Source organism: Alligator mississippiensis, chromosome 15, assembly GCF_030867095.1.
Source record: "Alligator mississippiensis isolate rAllMis1 chromosome 15, rAllMis1, whole genome shotgun sequence".
In the NCBI taxonomy this organism is placed as follows: domain Eukaryota; kingdom Metazoa; phylum Chordata; order Crocodylia; family Alligatoridae; genus Alligator; species Alligator mississippiensis.
This window is the reverse complement of record NC_081838.1, coordinates 449056-474153: the sequence shown is the minus strand read 5'-3', so window position 1 is coordinate 474153 and position 25098 is coordinate 449056. Positions and strand designations below refer to the sequence as shown.

General features: G+C 64.2%; 2 protein-coding genes across 2 annotated transcripts; both read left to right on the top strand.

Annotated features, from left to right (window-relative positions):
* Positions 1-4816: 4816 nt before the first annotated feature.
* IRF2BP1 (interferon regulatory factor 2 binding protein 1) lies at positions 4817-7474 on the top strand. The gene has a single exon (XM_006265789.4). The coding sequence runs from the start codon at positions 4897-4899 to the stop codon at positions 6628-6630; it is 1734 nt and encodes a 577-aa protein (XP_006265851.3). The 5' UTR covers positions 4817-4896; the 3' UTR covers positions 6631-7474.
* Positions 7475-8935: 1461 nt separating this feature from the next.
* On the top strand, positions 8936-17472 carry FOXA3 (forkhead box A3). Its single transcript, XM_006265779.4, has 2 exons — positions 8936-9219; positions 15696-17472. Exons 1-2 carry the CDS (start codon positions 9148-9150, stop codon positions 16881-16883), a joined length of 1260 nt encoding a protein of 419 aa, XP_006265841.1. The 5' UTR covers positions 8936-9147; the 3' UTR covers positions 16884-17472.
* Positions 17473-25098: the final 7626 nt, after the last annotated feature.

Here is a 25098-nt window from a genome sequence, read left to right as displayed (position 1 = left end):
CGCCCCTGCCCCGGCCCCACGGGGGGGCCCGCCGCCCCCCGCCCCAGCCCCGCGCACCTGTCACCCCCCGCCCTGCACCGCCCCGCCCGGACACCTACCCATCCTCCGGCCATGTCCCGGCTCAGCCACCCGTCACCTCCCGTCCTTCCCCGCTCTCTCCATCTTCTGTCCACGACCTACCCAGCATCCGCCTGTCTACCGACCTGTCGTCATCCATCCATCACTCCATCCTCCCTCCATCCCTCCATCTCTGTCCAGGTACCTAGCATCCGTGTATCCATCCGTCCACCTCTCCATCCATCTGGCCATCTCGCTCTCCATCCACCCACCCACCCGTTCACCTATCCCTGTAATCCACCCGTCCATCCGTCCGTCCGTCCGTCCGTCCGTCCACCTATCTACCCATCTGTCTATTGACCTATCACTATCTAGCCATCTGTCTATACTCCATCCACCTAACATCTCTTTATTCACTTATTTATCCATCCATCCAGGCACCCACCCATCCATCGATCTCTCTATCAATCTATCCACCTATCTATCCATTTGTCTATTGACCTATTGTTATCTATCCATCTATCCATCCATCATCCATCCAATGTATCCACCTAACATCTACTTATCTGCAAGTGATCTGATGGCCACCTACTAGTTTATCAGGGGTGACCACCAGGATCTGGGGGAACGTTTGTTCACCAGAGCGCCCCAAGGGATGATGAGGTCGAATGGTCACAAACTACTACAAGATCGTTTCAGGCTGGACATAAGGAAGAATTTTTCCTGTCCGAGCCCCCAAGGTCTGGAACAGCCTGCCACCGGAGGTCGTTCAAGCGCCTTCATTGAACACCTTCAAGATGAAACTGGATGCTCATCTTGCTGGGATCCTATGACCCCAGCTGACTTCCTGCCCTTTGGGCAGGGGGCTGGACTCGATGATCTTCCCGGGTCCCTTCCAGCCCTAATGTCTATGACATCTATGAAATATGTCCATCCAGCACCCTTCCATCTATGCATCTTGCTGTCTATCCACATATCTATCCATCCACCCATCTACAACCTCTCCATCTGTCTATTGACCTATCCTTATCCCTCCATCTATCCACCATCTATCATCCATTGATCAATCCATCTATCCACCTATCATTATCCACCCATCCAGCATCCATCTAGCCATCTTGCTATCTGTCCATCCGTCTGTCTATTCACCTATCACTTATCCATCCACCCATCTATCCATTCATGTATCTATCCCCAGCATCTCTCTACCTATCCATTCATCCACCCATCTTGCTATCTATCCATCCCACTCCACCCATCCATTATCTCTCTCTCCATATAGCATCCATCAATCCATCTACTACCCATATATCTATTTACCCAGCTATCCATCCAGCATCCATCTTGCTCTCTATCCATCGCCTATCCATCTATCCCTATGTATTGACCTGTCATTTGTCCATCCATCCATCCAGCATCTATCCACCACTCTTGCTATCTGTCCATCGCCTATCCATCTCCCATATCTATCCATCCATCCACCTATTGATCTATTGATCCATCATCCATCCATCAATCCATCTATCCACCCACCTGTCCATCCAGCATTCATCCATTCATCTCTCCATCCATTCGTCCATCGTCTATCCATCCCTCCCTTCACCCCTACCTATCCATCTACCTGCCCCCCACCCCCACACGTGCTCACCCCATGTCCGCCCTGGGGCTCCGTCCATCCGTCCCGAGTGCTCCGATTCACCTTGAGCTCAAGAGGAAATGAGAGCACCAGGGAGAGGGAGCACAGGGCACGTGGGGAGGGGTGAGAGCGCCCCTGGGAGGGGGTGGGAGGACCCTGGGGGGCAGCACCCAACTGCCCCGGAAGCCCCTCGCTCTTACCCCCCAGCCCCCTCTCATCTAGAGCCAAGGGAGGGAACCCAGCACCTGGACCCTCTTTTGGGCAATGGTGGGGTCAAAAGCTCCACTCTGGGGTCTGCACCCCTTGGGGCCAGCCTGCTAGCTAGGGGTCCCAGGGTCCTGGTGTGGGGGGGGCTAAGACTCCACCCTCCAGACCCTTCCCCCCACACACTGGCAGGCCAGGGACTTGCAGAACTGCCCTTCCCCTTTGTGCCTCAGTTTCTCCAGTGCGGAGAAGCGGGGGGGGGGCAACCTAGGCCTGTGGCACCCAACACAGCCACAGCGCCCCCCCCCCGCCCCCGCACGAGGCGGAAAGCAGCCACAGGGAGGAAACGTGGCCTCGGCTCGGCTTCCTGGCGTGGGAGGAGGAGTCCTGAGGCTGGACAGATGGACAGGGCTGGGGGGGCAGTGGCTCAGACCACCCCTGTGCTCCCCAGGCCAGGGTGCCTGGGTTCTGTCCCGCCATGGGGGGCTGGGGGTGGGCAGGGAGCTGGAGCAGGCAGTGGCAGATCAGGATGCTGGGGCTCTTTCCCCGACTCAGAGAGGGCAGTTGGGGGCAGAGGTCAGTGGGGAGGGGGGCTGGACACCTGGGGTCTCTCCAGGCCATGGTGCAGGAATCAGGGCCAGGCCCGGGAAGACCCAGGAGCCTGGACCTGCCCAGGGGCCTTGGCGCAGATGCCACATCTGCCTGCCTGCCCTGGACGCCAGACCCGGCCCTGGGACCCCGTCTGGGCACCCCGGGCCCTGCAGGGCACGGGATTCCAGCCCCCCAGAAAGGCCTGGGGCAGGCCCAGGCCCTGGAAGCGCAGATCGGCCCCGCCAGGCTCCGGCCTGGGCCCCGCGGGGGGGGGGGAAGGAGGGGGGGGAGCAGATGGCCCCTTTGGGGGGGGCGAGCGGCGCGCGGCTCCATTGTGCGGCCGCCCCATCTGTCCCTTCCCGCCGCCCATTGTCCGCGGCCGCACATCTGGGCCCCGCGCCCCGCCCCCCCTTTGTCTGCCGGGACGCCGGGGTCCCCCAGCCCTGCCCCGCGGGGGGGCCCGTACCCCCTGCCCAGCACGGGATGTCCGTCCACCCCGGTGTACGGGGGGAGGGGGGCTGAGGCCTGCGCCCCCTGCAAGGGGTCGGTGCCCAGGGCCCCCCCAGCCCCACCTCCACGGGGGGGTCACTGCCCCCGGACACCTGGGTCCTATTGTGATGTCACAGGGGAAATGTCGGCCAGACGGTGCAAGGGGGGAGCAGGACTCCGGGCTCCCCAGCACAGCGCTGGGAGCTGAGGCTAGTGGTTAGAGCAGGTCGCCCCCGCGGCCCCCCCGCGCAGGGCTCGGCCGCCGCCTGCTGGCTGCCGCGGGGACTGCAGCCCGGCCCGGGTTAACCCTTGCGAGGCGGGGAGGCTGGGCACGGACCCGCTCCCCCCGGGGAGCCCGGCGGCCGCACGCGGGGTGCAGGGACCCCCCCTCGGGGCTGGGCATTAAGCAGCAGCGGGCGGGGAGGCAGTGCTGGCCTCAGCCCAGGGGCCGGCTGGCGAGGGGGGTGCAGTCCTGGATTGGGGGCCTGCCCGGGAACGGGGCGGTGTTGTGTGCTCTGAAATGTACCCACGGGTCACGTCCATCCGGCCCCCCACCCCGCTGCCTCCCCCCACGCGTGTCCCCTCGCCCCAACCCCCACATTCAGCCACACGCAGAACCCCGCCCCTGGCCTGGCCCCGCCCCCAGACGCAAGGCCGCAGCCGCGAGCTGGCGGGAGGGAACTTGGCGGCGCTCGGACCGCGCGCGATCCGCGGCAGGGGGGCGGGGCGGCAAGCGAAACCACGTGACGCAGCACAGCCAGCGCGGGGAGGGGGGGGGAGAAAGCGGAAGGAGTAGCGGGAAGGGGAAGTGCGCGCACAGCGCGGGGCATGCCGGGAGTTGTAGTGCGCCGGCTTAACCCCTTCGCTGCCGCACCCCTCCCACGGGGGAGGTCTCTGTCCTGCTCCCCCCGCCGGCCCGGCCCGGACGCCTGGGTTCTCTGCCCGCTAGTGGCTGCGATCGGACGCCTGGCAGGGGAGGGGAGGGGGAGTGCGGGCTAGCGGTTAGGGGGGGGTTGGATCCTGGCAGGGGAGGGGGGGTAGTGGGGGCTAGTGGTTAGGGTGGAGGGGTCAGACGCCTGGCAGGGGAGGGGGGGTAGTGGGGGCTAGTGTTTGGGTGGAGGGGGCAGATGCCTGGCAGGGGAGGGAAGTGGGGGCTAGTGGTTAGGGTGGAGGGGGCAGACTCCTGGCAGGGAAGGGGGGTAGTGGGGGCTAGTGTTTGGGTGGAGGGGGCAGATGCCTGGCAGGGGAGGGGGGTAGTGGGGGCTAGTGGTTAGGGTGGAGGGGGCAGACGCCTGGCAGGGGAGGGAAGTGGGAGCTAGTGGTTAGGGTGGAGGGGTCAGATGCCTGGCAGGGAAGGGGGGTAGTGGGGGCTAGTGTTTGGGTGGAGGGGGCAGATGCCTGGCAGGGGAGGGAAGTGGGGGCTAGTGGTTGGGGTAGAGGGGGCAGACTCCTGGCAGGGAAGGGGGGGTAGTGGGGGCTAGTGGTTTGGGTGGAGGGGTCAGACGCCTGGCAGGGGAGGGGGGGTAGTGGGGGCTAGTGTTTGGGTGGAGGAGGCAGACGCCTGGCGGGGGGGGAGTGGGGGCTAGTGGTTGGGGAGTTCAGACCCTTGGCAGGGGGGGGAGTGGGGGCTAATGGTTGGGGAGGTCGGACGCCTGGCAGGGGGGAGTGGGGGCTAGTGGTTTGGGGGTTCAGAGCCCTGGCAGGGGGGAGTGGGGGCTAGTGGTTGGGGGGTCGGACCCCTGGCAGGGGGGAGTGCGAGCTAGTGGTTATGGGGGGTCGCTGGGCTCCATCCGCAGCTCCGGGCGCTGGTGCACGGGTCCGGAGCGGGGGGGGCAGGACGCCGGGGTCCCCCGCGGAGCGCGCAGTGCTCGGCGCGGCGCGGCGCGGCGCGGCGCGGGCCCCTTTAAGGCGCGGACTACATGTCCCGGCGCGCCGCGCGCGGTTATGTAACGGGGCGGCGCGGCGGGCGGGCGGCGGCGGCGGCGGTCCGGCGGGGCCGGGCGATGATGGCGCTGCCGGTGGCGGGGCCCGGGCCGGGGCCGGTGGCGCTGGCGCTGGCGGGGCCGGGCGCGGCGCGGCGGCAGTGGTGCTACCTGTGCGACCTGCCCAAGATGCCGTGGGCGATGCTGTGGGACTTCAGCGAGCCGGTGTGCCGCGGCTGCGTCAACTTCGAGGGCGCGGACCGCGTGGAGCCGCTGCTGGAGGCCGCGCGGCAGCTGCGGCGCTCGCAGGCGCTGCCGGACGGGCGCTCGCCGGGGCCGCCGGCGCCCAAGCCGCCCAAGGAGGCGGAGCGCTTCGGGCTGGCGCGGCTGCCCAACGGGCTGGCGCGGGCCGAGGAGGAGCGCGGCAGCCCGACGGCGCGGCGCGCGCTGCTGGGCGCGGGGCCCGGGCCCGGGCTGGGGCTGCTGGGCGCGCCGGCGGGGCTGCTGGCGGCCGTGGCGGGGCTGGGCGGGCGCGCGGGGCTGGAGGCCAAGGAGCGCGAGCGGCAGCGCAACGCCGAGTGCCTGGCCGAGCTGAGCGAGGCCATGCGGGGCCGCGCCGAGGACTGGCTGGGCAAGCCCAAGGCGGTGCGGGAGCAGCTGGCGGCGCTGGTGGGCTGCGCGCCCTTCAACGTGCGCTTCAAGAAGGACCACGCGCTGGTGGGGCGCGTCTTCGCCTTCGACGCCAGCCCGCGCCCCGGCTACGAGTTCGAGCTCAAGCTCTTCACCGAGTACCCGTGCGGCTCGGGCAGCGTCTACGCCGGCGCGCTGGGGCTGGCCAAGCAGATGTTCCAGGACTGCGTCAAGGACCCCGGCAAGGTCATCTCCTCGGGCTACAAGTACCTGGAGTACGAGAAGCGCCACGGCTCGGGCGACTGGCGCCTGCTGGGCGAGCTCTTCACCGAGGGCGTGCGCTTCTTCCGGGACGCGCCGGCGCCCGAGGCCCTGCCCCAGCAGCACCTGGACGGGGCCTGCGCCGTGCTGCCCGGCGCGCTGCTGCGGGCCGTGCCGCCGAGGGCCCTGCTGCGGCGCCGCAAGGCGTCCCCGGAGCCGGACGAGGGCGGCGGCAACGGGAAGCTGACGGGCGAGGAGCAGCAGCAGCGGCAGCACTGGGCCTACGAGGCGGCGCCACGCAACGAGCCCTCGCCCATCGCCGCGCTCAAGAACGTGGCGGATGCGCTGGGCGCCGGCCAGTCGCCCAAGGAGGCCAACCCGGTGCACTCCACCACGCGCCAGAGCAGCGCCAGCCCCGCCTCGCCTGCCGCCACCGGCCCCCACCGCCTGGTGCCCCGCAGCGGTGACGCCGCCACGGCCGTGGCCCCCTCCTCCTCCTCCTCCTCCTCGGCGGCACACTCCTCCGGCGGCCCCGAGCCCAGCGGCAGCACCCCCGACTCGTCCGGGGGCCCCCCCAGCGCCCCGCTGTGCTGCACCATCTGCCACGAGCGCCTGGAGGACACCCACTTTGTGCAGTGCCCCTCGGTGCCTGGCCACAAGTTCTGCTTCCCCTGCTCCCGCGACTTCATCAAGGCGCAGGGCGCGGCAGGCGAGGTGTATTGCCCCAGCGGCGAGAAGTGCCCCTTGGTGGGCTCCAGCGTGCCCTGGGCCTTCATGCAGGGTGAGATCGCCACCATCCTGGCCGGCGACGTCCGTGTCAAGAAGGAGCGGGACCCCTGAGCGCCGCCGGGCTGTGGCAGGGGGAGCCCGCGTGCTGCCTGCGCCGGGGGGGCCGGAGGGACTGGCACCGCTAACTTATTGCCTTTGTCCCCGGCCGGGGCCCTGTACATAGTTTATTTTTTAATATTCCCATAGCAATCTTATATCGAAGGCCATATCAGCATAACCAGGGGTGGGGGGGCTTGCTTCGTAGCAGCTTGATGCGGGGGGGGCGATGGGGGGGCAATGGGAGGGGGCATCGTGGCTGAGAATGGATGAACTCATGTCAAGCCACCAGGGCGGGGATGCAGGGGAGTGATGTGGGGGCCCCGGATGCAGCCCGCCAGATGGGGAGGCTCCCTGTGCCCCCCCCAGGGTACAGAGGTGGGTAGAAAACGGGAGCTGGGGGCAGGCACAGGGTAGTGGCTCAGTTGGGGCATCTGGAGCCCCTCCCTCCTGACTCGTGCCCCCTCAGTCCTCCAGAGCAGGTGGGAGCCAGGACTCCTGGGGGGCAGGTGTCAGACCCGCTATCGCTATGGTGGGCACCCGAGGGGCTGGGGGGTCTCTCCCAGCTCTGATTGGCGGAGTGTGGCCTAGTGGGTGGAGCTGGGCGGCAGGGCTTAGACCCACCCTGCTTCAGTTTCTCTCGGCCTGGCTGGGGGGGTGGGGGAGCCCTCCGTGGGGGACTTGGGGGTGGGGGGTTGCAAACCTCCTCCAGGGCCATAGGGTAGCAGACCAGCCCCCTGTTACCGTGTGTGTGTAGGGGGGGAGGGGGGGCTGAGCTGGATGTGGCCTCTTGAAGAGTCCTTGTGGACCTGTGCCCCCCCCCCAATCCCATGGGGGGGCAGCTGGAATTGGGGGGGGGCATCACAGCTCCCATGATGGGACTCAGGCCTGTGGGGGGGGCTGGTCTCTGAACCAAGGGCCCCAGGCAGGGGGGGCAGAGCCAGGGTGGGGGGACAGCCTCATGATGCCAGGGCTGGGGGGGGGGGGCGCACAATACGCTCTGGGGGCTATAATGGGGGTGGGGGGTCTTCTCCATTTGTGTTTCTCTTGGTTTTTGTCAATAAACTTCTACTTCTGTTTGGCTTTGGTTACCGCTGACTCCTGGCTGGTCATGTCATTTGCGGGGGCGGGGGGCGTATCTGCCTGGAGGGGAGGGGCCTGGGTTGTGGGGAGGCCAAGCCCAGCTGGGGGCACCCCTCCCCTGGCAGGCTGCAGCCCCCCACAGCACTAAGGGGCGCTACATGGCAATGGTCAGGGCCCCTCCCGATGTCTGGGTTCTGTTGGGGTGGGTCCTGGCCCCTTCCTCCCCCCTGACCTGAGGGTGGGATGGACCCCCCCAGACCCAAGCAGGCATCCCCTGGTGCAGCCTGCCCCCGCTTGCCCTGGGCAGCTGGTATCTGGGCTGGGGCTTGCTGAAAGCTACCAAAGTCGTTGCACCCTTGGAAGGGGGCATAGGGGAACTGCGGGCAGGGTTCCCTAAGCCCCTGCTGAGCTGCTAGCACCCCCCCTGCCCCCCACCATGGCAGAGGCTGGGCCTTGCTGGGGGGGTGGTGTGCTGGGCAGGGCCGGGCCGGGCCGGGCCGGGCCGGGCCGGGCCGGGCCGGGCTGGGCTGGGCAGCACCAGGTGCCGGCTTGATAAGCGCCAGGTGCTGAGATAAAGGCTGCCCCTCCCTGCCACCAGGACACTCTTGCACCTTTCCAGCCCCACCCACAAGTCTGCAGGGGGAGCAGGCCCCCCTGGCCTCCTGCAACCCCAGGTCCGGGTCGGCCCCGCATCGCCAGCACTATGCCCCAGCCATGGTGTTTGGGGGACTGAGACTTGGCACGTTAGGTGCGTGCCAGAGGGTGCCGGGTGGCCAGGGGGAGGGCCTGGGACAGCTGGGTGCTGTCAGGGTGCTCATCACCCCCCGCCCCAGGGCAGGCCCAGATGTGCTTCCCCTCACTGTGATCCCACAGAACCACCCCCCACAACTGCACACCCCAGAGTGCCCCCCAGTGGGGACACAGCCTGTAGACATGTGGGCACACATGTGGACCCCTGTGACCCTGAGGTGAAGGGGGCTTGCCCTAACTCTGCCTTGGTGAGGTTGGGACACAGCAGTGCCCCCCCCCCATGCCAGGGCTGTCTGCCCTGAGCCCCCCAGCTGTATCTGCACCCCTCTGGAGTGGACACCTAGTGGAGCCCCACATGGGCCACCAGGGGGCAGCGCCGCGCTGGGCCCAGGGCGGCTGGTCCACGGGGGAGCCAGGGCGGGAGGTGGGACCAGCCAGCCCTATAAAGCCCTAGTGCAGCTCCGGGCACCCAGTGAGCCCAGGGAGAACACACAGCGCTGGGGTCCACGCTGCCACAGCCACCTGTGCCCCACAGCGCCTGCTGCGCTGCATGGCTGTACCCCTTGACACCCTCCTGGCCCCCTGAGCCTTCCCCCGGCCTGTGGCATCTCGGGGGCTTGCACACCCTTGCCCCCACCTTGCCTGGGACCTGGAGGAGGAGGAAGGGTCCCAGAGGGACGAAGGGGGCGCGGGGCTGGCATGCTGGGCTCCGTCAAGATGGAGACGCACGACCTGGCCGAGTGGAACTCCTACTACAGCGAGCCCGCAGAGGTAGGTGCCTGGGCCTCGTGGCCCCCTGGCATAGCCGTGGCCCCTTCCCCAGGCAGGGGTGCGGGGAGTCGCCTGCAGTGGTTTCTAGCCGGCAGTGGTAGTTTCAAGGCCTCTCGCTTTGTGCAGGGTGTCTGGGGGCGAGGGGTTCAGGGCAGGCTGTGAGCTCCAGAGTAAGGAGTGTGCATACATACGTGTGCCCCCCCATACATGGGAGTGCCTCTGTGGATTACGGGAGACCGAGCAAGATGCACCCATGTCCGACCTGGTAAATGGGGAGTTATCACGTTCTTTTTTCATGTGCTTGTGCATGTGTTTCAGCCTAAGCGTGTACACACCTGCGCGTGCCTACCTGAGTGTCTTTTCCCCCCCCCAAGTGTGCATACGTATGGCTGTATCCGCATGGTGAGAGGGCTCCTGTGTGCAGAGTCCTGTGGCCTGCCACAGGCAGCTGCGGAGAGGACCTGGCATATGTAGACATGTACGTGTGCGCTGGTGTGGCGGTCCGTGTGCAAGTGCTTGGTGGGAGCTCGGGTGCAGGCGGTGGGGGGGAAGTGAACAGGGCACAAGAGTTTGGACTGGTGTGTGTGTATGCATGGGCTCTCTCCCAGCCAGGCGTCCTCCCTGGGTGGTGCAGGTGGAAGCTGGCGGGGGGGGCAGGGCAGGTGGCAGGGCAAACACAGCCCACCCCAGGATCAGGCCCTTGCCCTTACCCCCCCCCCCCCCCCCCGGGGCCCTTATTGAAGGGTCTTAGACTCTGGGGCTACTTTGGATTTACACCGTGAGGTGGGGGGGGGGACCCAGACAGCTGCACTGCGCTGGCTCCTGCCCCTGGGATTTGCCTCAGGGCCGTGCACTCAGCTCGGGGCAAAGCAGAGCCCCCCCCAACACACACACACACACACACACACACACACACACACACACACACACACACCTCACTCAGGACCCATGAACCTGTGGGGTGGGGGTGACACTGGGGAACAGGGCTGGAAGTGACCCTAGTCTTGCCCTGGGGCTGGGTTTCCCCCAGTTCAGACTGGTCTGTACTGGTGTGGTGGGAGCTGCAACCAGGGACAGGGGCTCTTTCAGGAACCCCACCCCCCTCGCATGGAGGTGCCTGGGGCAGGGTAAGGGGCTGGTCACTGCTGGGTAGCCCTGGGTCCAAGGCCGCAGCAGGTGGGGGGGTGCGTGGCAGTGCCCTGCCCCCCTCCCCTGTCCCAGTGACGTCACCCCCAGGGCCCAGGGCCAAGCACTCCTGGGCAAACACGGGGCAGGAGGGCCAGGTGCAAGCCTGGCTGGGGTCAGGCCACCTCCCTGCACCGGACCTGGCATCCGTCCAGAGGGGCTCTCTGCCCGCTCCTGCTCCAGGCTGTTCTGTGCCTCAGTTTCCCCTTCTGGCCAGGGATTTGCTACGCAGCCCCGGCTGGGGTCTCCATGTCCAGGCCCCCCCTGGCACAGCTGGGGTGTCTCATATGCCTGCCCATAGTGTGAGCCCCCCGTCCCTACCAGGGTTTGACCAGGGGTCGCCACGTCTACAGGGCCACTAGCTACAAAATACCACTAGCCCCCGTCTCCTGGGTCCCTCCATCCCATGCTGCCCCCACTACCCCTGTGGCACCTGCCTGCAGCCCCGAGGTGTGCTGGACCAGAGTGGGCTTCGGGTTGAATCCACCAGGCAAAGCACAGACAGACAAACGCTGTGTGTACCCGAGCCGGGCAGGGGAGGGAAGCTGCAGAGACAGGGCTCGGCAGGTGGACGTGGGCCCATGGCACACACGCATGGTGACCACAATGGCGCCTTGTGGTGACGCGGCCCTGACATGGGGAGTCCCTGCCTCTGCCAACTCCCCATTGAGCAAACAACCATCCAGGTTCTTCCTGGGTAAACTAAGGCACGGGGCTAATGTGTGGGAGCCCAGCGGAGCGGGCACCCGCTGGAGAACTCAGAGCCACCGGGTCCTCACTTTTATCCACCGGGCCGGAAACAGGATCAAAGATCCTACGTGTATTGTCACCGAGCTGGAACAGACGGCGGGCGCCGGCCGTGGCTGCGGCTGCTGTAGTTATTCATTTACCATCTATATTGTTATTTAGGGTTATGTGTCTGATCAAATATCATATTTGATTAATAATCATGATAAAGCAAGGAATTCACTACACACAACAATAATACTGATGAGGATGATGATAACAGAATAATAATAATAATAATATAATAAAACAACAGCAAACACTAATAATGACAACAATGACAGAACAATGATGACATGATGATAGTGTTAATAGGGTTCGGTATTTGACTGGTCAAAAAAAGTTCAGTGAATTGACTGCTCATATATGGGGCAAAAATTGTAAAAAAAATGTCCAGCTAATACATAGGAAAAGCACAAATGTTTCCGTTAAGAAATGTGTCGAAAAACAATTAAAAATCATATGTCTGTCAGAAAAACTACCAAAAAAAAGTGTTCTTTTAGTAAAATTGCTGTCATCTTTGACTAGTCAAAAAATATGCAGTCAGTTGATGGGACGCTTGGCAGTATTTGACCAGTCAATCGAGCAGCTTGCCAACCCTAAGGTGGTGGTGATGATGATGATAATAATGATGTGATGATTATGAGAATGTGATTATTATGATGATTAGGTGATGATGGTGATAGTTACAATAATAATAATATGACTTAATGATGAGAATGATAATAACATGATTATATTATTATTGTTATTGACAACAACAAATAATAATAGTAATAATATAGTAACAGCAATAACGTAGCCCTTGCTAGGCAGCTCTGCATCCCTGGAGGGGAAATCAGCCTTGCTCAGAGGCGCTGCGTTCGTGTGTTTGGTCTCTGGCCATCTCTGCCCATCCCTGCGCCGGGGCAGCCACACGCTGCCCGCCCGTCGGGCTCTTGGGCACAGCCCCCATGTCCGGCTCCTGCTGCTTGCAACAGCTTCTGCCTGAAAACCAGCCCTGCTGGCAGTGATACGGCCTCTCTGCCCACACGGACGTGCCCGGGGCCCCTCGCGCCAGGCACTGTACAAAGCTGCTGCGTAGCCAGTGCCTGGCACAGAGCTGGGGTTGGGGGCGGATCAGGCCCTGCAGGAGCTTGTTTGCCCCAGAACCATTTCCCAAGTGTGTTCCCAGGGGATCGGGCCCGTTTGGGGGCAGAGGCTGGGCTGGCAGAGACTTCCCCCACACCCCAGAAACCAGCTTCTGGCCCATGTTCGGAGGCTCTGCGAGGTCCCGAGGTCGAGGTCGCGCGGGGTCTCACTGACCCTGAAACGACCACGGGCCAGGGCAGGCTGTGGCTGGGGGCACAAGCAGCAAGGCAGTGGGGGTAGGACCAGAGGCTCCTGTGTCCGTGCTGGGGCTTTGGTGTAGGCAGGATGAGCAGAGTGGGGAGGAGGGCTGGGCGCGTCAGGCGGCTATGGAGCCCCGCCATCTCAAGGTCCCAGGTTCGACTCCCCGGTCTGGACAGGGTGTGGGGGTTGTAGGCAGCCTGTTCAGCCAAGGGTTAGAGAGTCCCGTGCAATGCAGGGGGGACCCCAGCGTCCGGACTGCCCCCGCCCCCTGCCCCGCACATAATCCAGCTGGTTCGAATGTCCAAGGCGCCTTGCACAACCTGGCCCTGTTTGCCGAGGCTTTGGCGCTATCTGGACCTGGCCGCTGTGTTGCAATTGCTGCGTGCGCATGAGTCACCAGGGCCGGTGACCACGTCCTGCCCCCCAAAGGGGCTTGAAACCCCCACCCCAGCTGGCAAGCACAGGGCTGGCCTGCAGGTCCAGCCCTATTCTGTGGGGTCTCAGATTGTGGGGGCGGACAGTCCCCATGGTGCTGGTCACCCTCTGCCCCAGCTGGGCCCATGTCTGGGGTCCTCCCCACAGCTAGAAGTCTCGGGGCTGGATCCTGCTTGGCAAACATGTAACACATGTGGGGGATCTGTCATGCACTTGGCTGGCGAGCAGGGGCTGCTGTGGCTGTAGCCCTGATCTGATCTGACATGATCTAGTGGGTCCCAAAGCTGGACCAGGCCCAGGGAGAGGGCGGAAGCCACATCATGGGTGTTGCCAGCACCTGGCCCTGTGCCCATCTGACTGTCCTCGTGCAGACCCCCTGTCCACATAAAGCAGTGGTTCTGGGGTGCCACGAGATCCTTTACGCAGCGCTGCAGGGGGTGCTACATTAGCCCTGCTAGCTGTGCCAATGGTAGCGTTAATGAGAGGGGCCTTGGATCTAATGAGGTAGGGCTGCAAGTCCAGGAGGGCTGAGAACCGCTGACGTACAGCTCATTCATCTGCCCCCCTCTCCGTCAGCTCCATTTCTCTACCTGCCCTCTCCCCACATACACAGGATCCCGTCTCCGTCTGTCTACCCCCAAACACGCCACCTGTCCAGTCGAGCCATCCTTTTGTCTGTCTGTCCCCCTATCCGCTGTCTGTCTGTCTATCCCCCTGCCCCTCATCTCCATCTCTCCCCCTTCCCCTTCGCCACCCCTAGATCCCCCTCCGCTGCCTGGTGGATGAGCCCCCGTGGCAATAGTTCAGCCGTGCCAGGCTGGGGCGTGCTGGGAGCAGACAGGGGGTCCCCTCAGCCCAGGGAGCGATGGGGTGAGAGCCAGGGGCATCAAGGAAGGGAGGGCAAAACTAGGGAGGGGAAGAAACTGGCTTCTTGTGGGCTGTCAGGACGGGGACCAGGAGCACAGACCCGCGTCTCTTGGCATCATGGGTCCTGCCCACCCAGGACCCAGCAGGCTTTATTTCTGTGTGGGCATGTGGGCCAAGCCCCCTCTGGCCTTTGCCTGAGGCTCTCAGTGCAAGGTCAGCCCTGGGAGGGGCATGTCACAGCTCCTGCCCCTGCCAGCCCTGTGCGGGGATGCAGGAAGGAGCCCTTCTAGGCCCCAAGCCGGGCTGACAAAAGGACCCAAGGTGTTATTTTTGTGTGTGTGCCTTCCCCTGATTTTCTAGGGGGCTGTATCCTCCGCTCCTCCCTGAGGACGTTGCCTGCAGGCGTGCTCCGCCCCAGAGCTGGCTGCATTCCTGGCCGGAGCCTCCCTGCTTCCACTCAGAGTACCCCCAAACAGGCAGACAGGAGGCTCTGATTGGATTGTCTTGCCCCAGGGGCTCATGGGATTGGGATTCAGGACTGCATCTCCCATGATGCTCTCAGCCACAGTCCTTTCCCTGCCCTATGAGGGGAGGCCACAGGGCATCATGGGAGTTGTAGTCCAACTGGGGGGAGGGAAAGGCTCAGGGGCCAGGCTATGTAGCAGCATCATGAATAGGGGGCTTTGGATTTGGGGCTAAAAGGCCAGAACTCTGCATAGTTCAGAGGCCCCTTGATTTCCGAGGCCCAGAAATCCTCATTCCCCTCACAGCTCCATCCCTGCACCTCCATTTTAGCCCTGCTTTGCCCCACAACGAGCATCTGCCTGACGGGGAAAGGCCCTGCAAAGGACGGGGTTTTATGGCCCCCAATCGACCACGCGCCTGCTCTCGCCTCAGTTTCCCCATACTCATGCAAAGGAGAGTGGGGGGAGAGAGAGAGCGTGCATGTGTGGTCTGCATAAGTACCGCCCTGTCCGCACGCACCCCTGGGGCATCAGCCTTGCTCCGGGGACTCCCCTGAGGTGCAGTCGCTGCCTGGGAGAGCAGGGCCGGGCCACTCACCCTGCCCCATGAGGCTGCCCTGCCCCAGGTGCAGGTGCAGGTGCAGCACCAGGCCGTGACGCTTGCCTGGGAGGCAGAGCCTGTCTGGCACAGAGAGGGGGTGACCCAGCCTGGGTTGTGGGGGGAACTTGTGGTCCGGGGAGGGTCCGTGAGACATGCAGAACGCCCCAGCCCTGTTGGCCCCCAGGCTGGACCAGACTCTCCCCCATCTAACCCAAAGCTTTTCACTTAGCAAGTGGGGAAAGGGTCTGAGCAATTTGGGGGAGAGGAACCCAGGAGTCCTGCCCCCCGATCTGACACCTGTCCACTGAGGCCTGCGGCCGCCTCCCCGCCAGCGGGCAGCTTTCCGCCTTAGCAACCCGGCAGGGCCCATCTGGCAGGCGGGGGCAGGTGGCACCAGCCCCATCGATCGGCGCTGGGCTCGTGCCCTTCTCCTCTATCTTGTGCAAACAGCAGCTGCTGTTCCAGCCCCGCGGCTGCCGGTCCCGGCTTGAACTGCGCGGCCCTGTTTGTTCAACCCGCTCGCTGCAGCTTAAAGGTGGCTGGGGGAGGGGGGCGGCTCAGCCCTGCACCCGGTCCCGGGCTCCACGTCACGGGCGTGAACGTGGAGTCGCTCCAAGGCAAAGAGGCTGGGGCCAGATTCCCATTTCCAGGGCCCTGCTGCTACTGTGGACCCTGTTGGGTCCATTCAAGCATGGTGGGGTCCCATGCAGACCGGCACCTCACGCCCCGCGCGGCTCCTGAGCCCCAGGGATGATGCCGGTTGAGCCCGTCAGCAAGGCTAATTCCCGCTCTCTTGTCTCCCCCAGGTCTACCCCTCTGTGAGCACCATGACGTCCGGCCTGGGCCCCATGAACACCATCAACTCCTACATGACCCTCAACTCCCTGAGCTCCCCTGGCTCCATGAACATGACCTACCCCAGCGGGGGCCTCAGCAGCCCTTCCCTGCCGGGGCTGCCCGGCACCGCTAGCGCCATGGGCCTGGGCAGCGTGGCTTCCCCTGTCAGCCCAGCCCTGACGCCGCTGGGGGCCCAGGCACCCTCCATCAACGCCCTGTCCCCCTACCAGAGCGTGAGCCCGTCCGCGGCACCCCTGGGGTACCCAGCCGCCGGCATCGCCCGGCCCAAGGAGCTCAGCAAGTCGTACCGGCGCACGCTGACCCACGCCAAGCCGCCCTACTCCTACATCTCCCTCATCACCATGGCCATCCAGCAGGCCCCCAGCAAGATGCTGACCCTCAACGAGATCTACCAGTGGATCATGGACCTCTTCCCCTACTACCGGGAGAACCAGCAGCGGTGGCAGAACTCCATCCGCCACTCGCTCTCCTTCAACGACTGCTTCGTCAAGGTGGCCCGGTCCCCAGACAAGCCGGGCAAGGGCTCGTACTGGGCCCTGCACCCCAACTCGGGCAACATGTTCGAGAACGGCTGCTACTTGCGGCGCCAGAAGCGCTTCAAAATCGAGGACAAGGCCAAGAAGCCCAGTGCCAAGGGCTCCGCCACCCAGGATCAGGCCCCCAAGCGCCCCGAGGGGGTCCCCGAGGGCCGGAGCCCGCCGACGGGCTCGGAGGGGGCCGAGTCGGGCCACTCGGACGCCTCACACGGGTCCGAGGAGCAGCGGGGCCTGGTGCAGCTGGACTGCTCGGGCGTGCAGGGCTCGCCCCCGGGCTCCGCCACCTCCCCGGTGCCCATCTCGCCGTCCATCACTAGCCACTACTTCCCCCCCTCCATCGCCAGCCTGGAGCTGCCGGGCGACCTCAAAATGGACCCGCAGTATAATTTCAACCACCCCTTCTCCATCACCAATCTGATGTCCTCTGAGCAGAGTCACAAGGTCGACCTCAAGGCCTACGAGCAAGTCATGGCCTATAACGGCTACGGCTCCTCGCCGGCAGCCGAGAGCAAGCACGGCTACGAGCCTGCCACCTCCCTCGCGGAGACCGGCCCCTACTACCAGAGCCTCTACAGCCGCTCCCTCCTCAACGCCTCGTAACGCGGCCCCACGGCGTTGCCGTCTGCCCCGCCATGACACATGCCCGTCCCTCTCCCCTGTCCTCCATTCCTCCCCGCACCCGGCCCTGGCCACGGGCATGGCCCCTTTTCTGTTGTCTTGTGCCATTTGATGCCGCCACCGAGGCCAGCCCCAGCGGAAGGGGCCCCACGGTTGGCGGGGGCCACGTGGGATCGGGCGGCTCAACACCCGGCCCAGACCCCGCGGGGGACCAGGAATGGCCCCTCACGCCCCAGCCCCTTCTCTGCCCCCGCGCCGGGATCGCCGAGGTGTCCTGTCCACGCGCGGCAGGACCCACTGTTACGTTCACGGGCCCGGTGCCGGCGGGCGGAGCTGGGGTGGCAGCGGGGAGCCCTTCTCCATTCGGGGCTGGGTTAATTTTCTTGGTTCGTTTTGTAAATGGCTCGATATTTAAATATTTGCTTTGGGAACGGGGCGTTGTAGAGACGGGTTAATATATGGTACCGTAGCAATGGGTTGGGTTCTCACAGGGTAGTTTTGTGCGTGTCTATGGTTGGATTTTTTTTTTTTTTTTTTTGGTTTTTTTGGTATTAAAGATCATTAAAATGAAGCATTTGGGGGCTACGTTTCTCCACCTGAAGGGGCGGCTGCTGCCGTGCTTGTCAACCCCGCTGAGCGGGGCCAAACCCGGCCCGGGAGGGCCCGCGGGCTGCGCCGAGGGGGTTTCGTCGGGGAGACGGGGGCTGTTTGGGGGAAGCGCGAGGCGGTTCCCATGTTGAACGGTGGCCGCGTGAGGGGCCTGGGCCTTGAGGGCGAGGGCTCAGCCCCACCGCGGCCGGTCCAGCAGGGAGATGGCGGCCATGACAGCGCCCCACGGGCCCCCGCTGCCTTGTCCTGAGGAGAAACCCAAGGAATTTGGGCAAAATTCAAACATTTTCCCCAGGGGAAACCAACTTTTTTTTTTTCTCCTCAGAAACAGCATCTTTCCATCACAAAAGAGCATTTTTCCCTGAAAAAAATGGTATTTTGTCCTTAAAAAGCCCAGCAATTTCCCTCAAAGACAGCAGGCTTTCCTAAAAAAACAGCTTGCTTCCTTCAGAAAAAAAGCATTTTTAACCTCAAAAAATATTTCTTCTTCAAAAACAATTTTTTTCTTAGAAAACATCAATTTTACTCAAAAAACAGGGTTTTTTCCTCCAGTTACTTCTTCCTCAAAAACAATTTTTTTCCCTCAGAAAACTGGTTTTCCTCAAAAAAGAGACTTTTTTTTCCTTCACAAAGTTATTTCTTCCTCAAAAACAATTTTTTTCTCTCAGGAAAAAGTGATTTTCCTCAAAAAAGCATTCATCTGCGAAAAAGAGCATTTTCCCGTCAAAAACAGCATTTTGCTTATGAAAACAGCATGTTTCCCCTCAACAAAAGAGACTTTTTCCTTTAAAAAAAGGAATTTTCCCTCACAAAACAGCACTTTTCCTCAAAAAGGCATTCTCCTGCAGAAAAGATCAAAAGATCAGCAAAGAAGGGCATTTGCTCCTCAAAAATAGCATTTTGCTAATGAAAACAGCACGTTTCCCTCAAAAAAGAGATTTTTCCCCTAAAAAAAGAAATTTTTCCTCATGAAAGAGCATTTTCCCCTCAAAACAGCTTTTCTTCTAAAAAACCCCCCAGCTTTTTCCCTCAAAGTAATACTTTTCCTTCAAAAACCCCATTTCTTCCTCAAAAACAGCATTTTCCGTTCAGAAAACATCTTTTTTCCTCAGAAAAAAAGCGTTTTTCCTCTCAAGCTGCACTTTTCCTGCAAACCTGCCACAGCTTTCTCTCCTAGAAACAAAATTTCTTCCTCAAAAACAACATTTTCCCTCCCAAAAAAGCACAAACGGTATTTCCCCTAAAACACCCCTGCGCGTGTCCCTCAGAAGTAGCATATTCCCTCCACTGCCGTCGCGTGCCCCCCGGGACGGCATGGCGGGCGGGCGGGCACGCGGGCGCGGGCGGGGCCGCCCCAGGCGCGGCGAGGCGAGGCGAGGGTACCGCTGCCCTTGGCGGGGGAGCTGCCCGGGCCTGCGTGTCCCCGGCCGGGGTGGACTCTGCTCCGTGAAGCCGGCCGTCCACGTCGCTGGCCGGGGCACGGCCTGGCACGGCGGCCATGCGTCGTGGCACCCCAAACCGCCGCGGGGCCAGGGCTGCATCGAGCCGGGCGCTGCACGGACCCGCAGGGCCGACCCTTGGGGGCCGCAGGGGTGATGCGCGGCCCCCACCCCACTGACCGTTGCCCCCGCCGCCCCTCCTGCTCCGGGTCATGACCGCGGGGACTGTTTGCGGAGCCAGCACGGCGCCCACACAGACCCCACGGGTTAATCAGTAACCCGCGCCCGCCCGGGGCAAGGGGGCTGCCAAGCGGACCCCCAGCCGGGCCCCGGGCTCTCCCCTGGGGTGCGGGCCTGCACGGAGGGCCTGGGGGTTGCACCCGGGGGCTGGAGGAGCTGCTGGGGGCAATGGGGAGGAGGGGGAGGGGGGGGTCTGGCGGCCGGGGGGCACTTCAGTCATGGGCCCCGTGGGCTGGATCCGCCCTCGCTGGCCCGGTGCAGAAACGTGCGCCTGTCCATCTACCTGTGCGCTGCACGTCTGTCTGTGCACCCCCCCGCCCCCCCGCAGCCGCCCCTGCGCCCAGCTATCCCCGCATGCCCCCTCGCCGCGCGTCTGGGGTCCCCTCCGGCCCGCGGGGTGGGGGGGCCGGGCGGGGGCAGGGGTGCCAGCGGTGGCGGCTCCGTGAATGGGGCCAGTGTGCGCCCGCGTCGGCCACGCTGCCATTCCACGCATTCCTGGAAAAAACAACACGGCAGCAGAAAGCCCCTCTGTGACGCAGCGGCTCCGCGGCCGCCCCCCCGGACCAACCCCCCCGGCCCCAGCTGCTCTGCCAGGGACAGCGGCCCTGCAGCCCCCCACCCCCAGGGGTGCACCCCGGGCCTCTTCCCCAGGCATCCTGCTGCCCCTCGGGTGTCCCCCGCCCCGGCCTGGGGGGCAGAGCTGAGCCCCCTGAGCAAGGGTGCCGCAGACACAGAGCAAGGGGAGCAGGGTTAGAAATGAGGTGGGGGTCCCTGCAGGAGCTGGGGGAAGGGTCCGGGAGTGAACATGGGTCCCACAACGGCCTCCAGATACTGCCCGGCTCCCCCGGCCCCCCGGTCGGGGCCAGGAAGAACCAGCTCCCCGGAGCGGCGGTGGGCAGGGGTGCTGCCGGGGGGGCAGGGAGGGAATGAGACCTAATGGTGAGAGCAGGGCGGCAGACCAGGGTATACTGGAGGGGAAACCAGAGCTGAGGACTCCCGGGCTCTCCCCTTGGCTCTGCCCCTGCCCGCTAGTGGCTGCAGCACCACGCTGCTCTCGGGGAGCCTCAGTTTCCCTGACTGCAGGGTATGCCCAGCAGCCCGGCCCCTGCGCTGGCGTGGGGCGGGCATGCATGGGGGCTCTCTGCCACACGGGGCAGGGCCCGAGGCTGGCTGGTGCTGGTGCTGGTGCTGGGGCATCGCCAGAAGGCTGCGGTCAGTGCTGCTGGGCCTGGCTCCGGCGGGGCCCCTCCGCGCTCGGCCTCCCCTCCTCCCCTCCTCCCTCCCTCCCTCCCTCCCTCCGCGGGCCAGCTCCCCCGGCTCCCAGCACATGGATTTCCTGCGCTCCGGCGCCTGAAAAGGTCATTCATCACCTTCCAGAGGGCTGGGGCTGCGGGGCCGGCGGGGTGGGGTGCCACAGCTCGGCCGGCCTGATCCGGGGTCCGCCGGCGAGGGGGTAGGTTCTGCAGGGGACAGGGATCTAATATCAGGAGGGGTGACAGCTGGAGATCTGCAGTTGGGGGTAGACGGCCTGGGATCTATTAGGTGGGCACGGGGGAGGCCTGGGGTGTCCTGGAGGGATTCACCTGGCGGGTGGCAGGCTCTGCTTGGCTCCGCGGCCTGAGTCTTACCTCCTTGCACAGGGGGCCCTTCCAGCTCACCTGAGGATGCCCTCTGTGCACCCCTCGCACCCTTGGCTCAAGCCTCCTGGGGCGCCCCTGGCTGTCCCTTCAGTAGGGACTGCCCCCTCCCATACCCAAAGTCCAAGCCCCCCTCCCACACGCTGCCCAGCTTGTTTCAGCGGTGTCAGTGCTACCAGGCTAGAAAGGTTGGGCTGAGCCCATCCCAGGCACCTCCCGGCTTCCAGTGAGCCGGCCAGGGGCAGGACACAGCCCCCAGCCCCTCAATTCTCCCCAGGAGGAGATGTAGCAAGGGGCAGTTTGGAGGTGGGCACACAGCTCTGCACTGGGGCCCAGCCTGGCTGGAGCAGCAGGGCTGTAGGTGCCCCGTGCCCCACGGGGGGGTCTTTGGCTAGGACCACCCCGCCATGGCTCGGGGCTTTGCATCAACATCCAAGGGGCCTACCCACTGCCACGGGCCCCCAGATCACCCAGAGCAAGTCGCCACCCTGCTCTGTGCCTCAATTTCCCGCCACGAGCTCTCTTCGCACCTATGCAGCGCCTGGCACCAGGCCCTGCCCTGGTCGGTGCGGCGAGCCCGTTTCCTGGCAGGCTTGGGCACGTCTCGGCTGTTCCCAGGCTCTGGGCTGCGGGGCGGGGGCGGGGGGCAGCTGCGACCTGGCAGGGCTGCGGTTGGGAGCTGTAAATCCCTGAGCAGGAACCGGCATCCTGGTGCGCTTGCGACATGTGGCCTCGCCCGGGCGCGAGACCAGCCCCACCTGCCCCTGCCGTCAGCCAAGGGCACGCCCGGGGCGGGCACGGCACCCCCTGCCAGAGGGGTCCAGGTCACTGCAGGCTGGGCCCATGCCGGGGCTCTGCAAAGCTGCATGGGGTGCCCCCGGGTGCTACCCCCGCGGGAGGGGCTGTGAGGGGTGCGACTACGCTCCAGGCTGTGCTGCGGCTCTGATCGTGTTTCACACTCGCTTTGCACTAGTGCAAATGCCCATGCATGGAGTCTGGCTCAGATGTCCCTGGAGGTTGAGAAGGTTTGACCCCAAGCCTTGCCTCTTCCCCCTGCCAGCTTCATCCCAGCCCACCCACAATCCCCCCAGGTCAGAGCTGCTGCTAAATTTATCGGACCTGGCTTCACCCCACTCCACCCAGCCCGGCCGCAGTCCCCCTCGGGCGTTGCAGCCCCGGGCCAGCCTGCTCGCCACAGCCCGCGGCAGCATCGGGGCCTGCTGGGGTGGGCGGGGGCCAGTGAGGAGGGGCCGGCGGCCCGGCTGGAAAGGAAAACACACCCCGGCCAGGAGTGGAAAAGTACAGGGCACCGGGACGGGCATGGCTGGGACACAGCAGCGCCGCCGGCCAGGGGGAGCGGAGCGCCCAGGCACAACCCTGGGCACTCACAGACGTGCAGCACCCCTCCTCCCCCCCAGGCATGCACACAGAGGCATGTGCCCATGCGTGCTGGCAGCCAGGAGGGGTGCACACAGGGAGACCTGGACACACTGACACCCCATGGGCACACACATGGAGACATGGACATTGCACCAGATGGATCACCCACAGAGATAAGCAAACACGCCACCACACACTAAGACACCAGCACACATGGACAAACATAGACATGCACCTTGACACCCTGGCACACACACATGCATGCATGCACTCTGAGACACCAACACCCCAAGAGCACACCTGTGTATGGAGACATAGACACTGAAACACATGCATGCAAACATGCAGACACACATGTTGACACCCCTGGGGGCACATGCACGTGGAGAGACAGATGCATCCCCCTCCCCAGGGGGCACACGCACACACGGGCAAGTGACGCACCATGAGGCATGGAGCCATGCAGACACCCTACAGAAAGATGCACGGGGACACTGACACCCCCCCCTCCCCCCGCGCCAACTGGCACCTGCACATGCACATACACACATGCACGTTGACACCCCATGGGACAGGGAGACCTGCGGACCCCGTGAGACACCAGCACACACATGCAGAAACTGGCACCGGTCCACAGAAACTCTGACACACCCACAGAGACACCGACACGCACAGCTACACCCACAGCCACACACAGCAAGACCCCAACACACCTGCTGGGACCCAACACACATGCCATGAGACATCGACATGCATGCTGCAAAGCACTCACAGACACACACGCATACACTCGCCTGCTGTGAAACAGACACACCAAGACACTGATACACCAGCTGGGACTCGGACACAGGCAGTGATGCACACGCATACATACACACATGTGTATCCCCTTCTGCTGGGATACTGTGACAGGCAGCCAGGGCAATGACGCACACATGTACACATGCACACATATGAACACCCCCACCCTTGTGCTGTGATACCATGATAGGTGCCCAGAGGCCCCGGGACAGTGACAGTCGTCCACACTTGCACTCCTGACCTTCTTTGTGCTGTGACACCATGACGGACGCCCAGAGGCCCCTGGGACATGCAGCTCCCAGAGTGTGTGCCCCACCCCAGCCCTGGGCTGGTCATCCCAGTTTCCCTCCTGGTCTGAGCTGGGGGGGACAGGGCAGGACAGTGGTGGAGGTGCCCATGTCTCTGCCCTGCCTCCACAGTTATCCAAGGGGGGTGTGGGAATGCCCCCCCATCCTCCCCCGCCCCATGGGCTCTGTGCCCCAGGGCCTTCCCAGCCGCAGCTGACTGCTCCCTGCCAGGCCCCTCCCCGCAGGCACGAGGGCAAACACAGGGATCCTGGGGAACGCCCGGGACCCGGACACGCCTGGCCCCGCTCCCCAGGGAACCTGCGTGTGACCGGGCCCCGCCTGCCATGGGGACAGAGCCAAGCCCTGGGGCGCGCCTGAGCCAGCTGCATCAAGCCCCACCACCCGCCCGCCCGGGTCCGCCCCGGATCTGTGGGGCAGGACGACGCCAGCCCCAGCAGGTGCCCAGGGAGCTCCCCATGCCCACCCCTGGGGCTGCCACGGGCCATGGGGTTGGCAGCTGGGGTGCCATGCCTCACAGATGGACGTGCTTGTGCACACACACCTGTGCAGAGTGGCCCCACTACACGCTTGTGGGCTTCTACACACCCGCTCATAGAGTGACAGGCATGTGGGCTTACACACACGCACGTGGTCATGCACACATCTGCATGCCTCCATGCAGTCACACACAACTGTAATCCCACTCATGTGCTCATGCACATCCGGGCACATACACGTGTGTGTATGTGTGCGCATGTGCATACCCCGAGTTCCCCAGGGATGTCTGCATGCTCACGCCATCACACAAAGCCACCCCCGTTGTCACACCCTGCTCAGCACACACATGGCTTACACTCACATCCACACACATCTCATCACACAGCTGCACATTTGCATGTTATTCCAGACATGCACACAAACCCAGTCCCGGGCATGCTGAGATTCACCCATGTAGCTGCCTGTGTGCACATGGAGGCATAATCCCTCACACCCTCGCACGCCTGCCAGGCATGCAGAGGGGGCTCCGTGACCCCAACCCCAGGGCCCAGCTGGGGTCTCCCTTGTGCTCCACACCAGGGCATCTGGAGGGAGGCAGGTGGCGGGGCCGTGCCAGCGCCAGGCAGCCCAGCCCCAGCTTCCCGGGGGCTTGGCATGGGCACGGCCAGGCAGATCAGGTGAGTTTTGCTCGGGCCGGGCAGCGGGGGGGGGCTGGGGACGTGGAATACCTGCTGGAGGTTATAAATAACCAGCAGGAGGGCACGACAGCCTGCCCTCGCCCCGCGGCTGGCGCGCCGGGGCCACGGCTCTGGGCGAGACTACAATGGCCCCTTTGACACCGGCACACACGGCTGCAGCTCCCAGTGCCCGCGGCCTCCGTCACTGCCACCCCGGCCCCGTCACCGCCCGCCTCCCTCCCCCCCCAGGAACCCCCACCTTCCACCCGTAAAGCGGAGCAGGGGCACGGGGGGGGGAGCCCCCAAGCCCCACTGGGTTTGGCAACGCTGGTGATATCCCGCTCATCCACGTGGCAGGATGTCTGTCCAGCGTGGCTGGGGGAGGCAGTACCTCTTACTGCCCCGGCACGGGGCAGAACAGCGCCTCCTACTGGGAGGGGGCAACCAGCCCGCTCCTTTCGGGTTCAGCAAGGACCTGCCCCCTGCCGGGACCCCTGCCCCCACGGCTCCGGGAAAGGGCTGGGGAACACCTTGAGCTGGGAAAAAGCCCTGGAGCAGAGGCGAGGGCTGGGGGGGAACAAGCCGCCGTGTGTGCAGCGCTGGGCCGCTGCCGACGCAGCCGCCCTCAC